The sequence below is a fragment of the Salmo trutta genome, chromosome 25 (genome assembly GCF_901001165.1).
Source record: "Salmo trutta chromosome 25, fSalTru1.1, whole genome shotgun sequence".
Taxonomy (NCBI): Eukaryota; Metazoa; Chordata; class Actinopteri; order Salmoniformes; family Salmonidae; genus Salmo; species Salmo trutta.
In genome coordinates this window covers 23,212,977-23,216,610 of record NC_042981.1, presented here as the reverse complement: position 1 = coordinate 23,216,610, position 3,634 = coordinate 23,212,977, and the positions used below count along the sequence as shown (strand labels likewise).

Sequence of the window (3,634 nt, the reverse complement as noted above, 5' to 3'; positions counted from 1 at the left end):
TTTGCGCAATGGCTTTCCTCCTTTTTAAAATTAGTATACTTTATATGTTACCTGCACTTTAAACTGTTCATGCACATGAAACACAAGTCTGTTTATTTCATTTCGACATTTTCGACGCCAAAAATAGCCTACGACAGCAGGAAAGATGTGGACTATACCCAAACCCCGATATAAGAACTGCAACAGCTTGGACACGAGGGATGAAGCCGAGATAGCCGTGAACATTGGCGGGGTGAAGCTCGTTTTATACGGGGATGTGCTTAACCGCTACCCGGAGAGTCGACTTGCAGAACTTATCAACTGCTCAACTCTGAATTACGACATTATCTACTCACTTTGTGATGACTACGACCCCGGTAAAAGGGAGTTTTATTTTGACCGGGATCCTGACGCTTTCAAATGTATCATTGACGTGTATTACTTCGGTGAGATTCACATCAAACGAGGTATCTGTCCCATTTGTTTTATTAAAGAGATGGAATTCTGGAAAATTGACCAAAGCTATTTGGACGAGTGCTGTAAAAGTGACTTGACTGAAAAAGAGGAAGAGCTGGCTGAGATTGCCAACAAAGTGAAGCTTATCTTGGATGATCTAGATGTGATCCCTTCTGTCAACCGCTCAGCGCGGTACCAAAAGTTCCTTTGGAAACTCATGGAGAAACCAGAGTCCTCATTGCCTGCACGCATTATCGCCATTGCATCTTTCCTCTTCGTCCTTGTGTCATCCTTGGTGATGTGCGTGGGTACCATTCCAGAAGTCCAAATGGAGGACGACGAGGGGGACCTTGTGGAACACCCAACGCTGGAGGCCATCGAGACAGTCTGCATAGGCTGGTTCACCATAGAATATCTGCTGCGTTTTATGTCCTCCCCAAACAAACTGCACTTTTTCTTATCCTTTATGAACATAATAGACTTCATGGCTATCATGCCCTTTTACGTGGTGCTGACCCTAACTTACCTGGGTACGGCCATGATGGATCTGGCCAAGGTCCAGCAAGCGGTCCAGGCGCTTCGCATCATGCGTATTGCCCGCATCTTCAAACTGGCGCGCCACTCCTCCGGGCTACAGACTCTCACCTATGCACTGAAGAGGAGTTTCAAAGAGCTGGGGCTGCTCCTTATGTACATGGGCATAGGGATATTTGTGTTCTCAGCACTGGGCTACACCCTGGAGCAAAGCCACCCGGAGACCCTCTTCAGTAGCATCCCACAGTCCTTCTGGTGGGCTATTATCACCATGACGACCGTAGGCTATGGAGACATTTATCCCAAAACCACGCTCGGAAAGTGCAACGCAGCCATCAGCTTCCTGTGTGGGGTGATAGCCATCGCGTTGCCCATTCACCCCATTATCAACAACTTTGTTATTTTTTACAACAAGCAGAGATTGCTCGAGACTGCGGCCAAGCATGAGCTGGAGCTCATGGAGTTGCAGTCTAGCGAGGACTCAATGGTGAAGGCCACGCGCAAGTCTGGCGCATTGGGTGCATTGGAGAGCTCTATGCGCACCTCGCGTAGTGATAATTCTATACCACTTATTGAGGAATCGACCAGGACTTTGAAGTCGAAAAAGTATTGCTCCGAAACAGAATCGTTTTAACTTGACATAGACATAGGCCTATTGTATAGTGATATGTTTCAATTTGATGAGGTATTTCCTCCTGTAGCTTCTACACAGTAAATCAAGGATAGTTGAAATCACAGTGTTAAAAACATTTGGGTTAAATTGACTCTACTGGGAGTTATTTTATCCCTCAAGAGAGTGATATGCTCTGTGGAGTTAGGGTTGACTGGAGTTGATTGGGACAGAGTACTTTTAACTCCCTTAAGAGCAACCAGAGACAAGGAATTAAATATATGGAGTTATCTACGATGTGGGAGGAGCATCATTGGCATATTTCCCAGCTTGCTCTGTTGAAGCTTGATTTTTAAATTGTTTGTTTCAATATCTGTGTTTTTGCATGCACATTGGTAGTTTTGATCTTATGCTACACAAAGACAAGAAACTTAGATTTGTCTAAACTAATCCAATCGGTAAATGGTTGGATTTATAGCAACCAGTAGTGAGATAGTTGTTACAGTTTACATGGTGTAGTTGGTAGTCTCCATGTACTGTATTTTCTTCCCTACTATGACAGGTATTCTATAAGCAAATTGTGGGGATGTAAAATTGTTGGATATCTTCCTGCAAGTTGGATTCCAGTACAGATTTCATTTCACATTACAAACCACCATAATGTGAAACATTAAGAAATATTCATATATGTTTTTAACACCCTTATAACGCAAAGGAAGTAAACTGAAAGAGAAATGTACTCTGCTGGAGTTGATTGTTAATTCAAAACAACACTGAAAATAGTAAAATGTCAATTGGTGTTACATTTAAGCAACTCTTTGAGAGTTGGACATTTACTCCATTTAGTGTTGTTTTAAATCCCAAAATATCAACACCATGATCAGAGTAGTTTTAACACAAAATGGGGGTGGGACCATATAAACCCCAAAATAGTGTTACATTTCACTCCATAGGAGTGAAATTAACTCTTGTGATTTTACCATGTACATGTGGGTCTAGTGAGTAGTCAGTCTACAGCAAACAACAACAATGGAGTTTTTCGGGGAGTATTGTAATTGTATTTATTCAATTAGCATCGAATAAAGCGTTTGCATGAGAAACATTGAAATGGACCTGAGTATCCAAATCTGGAGACATAGGCATACTAATGTGGAGCTTAACCACCCCATTCCCATTTCTTCTGAGGAAAGTCATTTTGAAATACCGTGCTCACTCCTGAGCGTCATGTGTTGTTCCTATGTCTTTGATGTTTGTACAGGGGGATGCCTGCAGGGGCGGAAATCCCGGGGGGGACGGGGGGGGGGGACGACCCCCCCATCCTGGGAAAAATATGATTTGTCCCCCCCAATTTATCACTGAAACATAACTGTGTAATTTAAATAATATTAATAATACGCAATGAAAGCAATTGTGCTGATTATAGACACTTAATAGCGCGTTTTTAAGTTTCAAAAGATTGCGACCCCACCCTTTGCCTCACAATGGTTTGATCCACTGCCAGTTCCTTAGTTGGCAAGGTAACAGAGGGGTCGTATCCACTGTCTGAAAGGTACTCAATGAACGTAACTGACGTGAGGTTAATCCAGTCAATCGCGCACACACACTAGCTGAATATGCAGAGCTAGCGCGCAAATATTAACTATTAAGCTAGCTAGTACCTATTCCATTTATGTGGCCTCGTCAAAGATGGAATCTTTGCTATCGTCAATTTATTCCAAGATCAGCATGCAGATGATGTCAGTTAGTGCTTCAAAGTCCCTGTGATAAGGTTAGCGATAAACTGGAGTCCAAACTGAACAGAACTACACTCTCTTCTACCATTGTCTTAAATATATTTAATGGTCTCGTTGCAAAAGCTAAATTGTCGCAAGGGAACTTTTATTTATTTATTTGATTTCACCTTTATTTAACCCGGGTAGCAAAGATTCTAGCAAACACCACTGAAACTGAATTGGTGCTCGCTAGCTTTGCAAATTCAGCTATTGTTGGAAGCCAGCCAATATGAAACACACTATTAAAATTACAAAAGGTTGCAGCATATGTTGTGTAAATGGT

At 42.2% G+C, this 3,634-nt stretch overlaps 1 protein-coding gene across 1 annotated transcript; it reads left to right on the top strand.

The window, feature by feature from the left end:
- On the top strand, positions 1 to 2,682 carry LOC115162718 (potassium voltage-gated channel subfamily F member 1-like). The gene has a single exon (XM_029714186.1). The coding sequence runs from the start codon at positions 146 to 148 to the stop codon at positions 1,601 to 1,603; it is 1,458 nt and encodes a 485-aa protein (XP_029570046.1). The 5' UTR covers positions 1 to 145; the 3' UTR covers positions 1,604 to 2,682.
- The last annotated feature ends 952 nt before the right edge of the window (positions 2,683 to 3,634 follow it).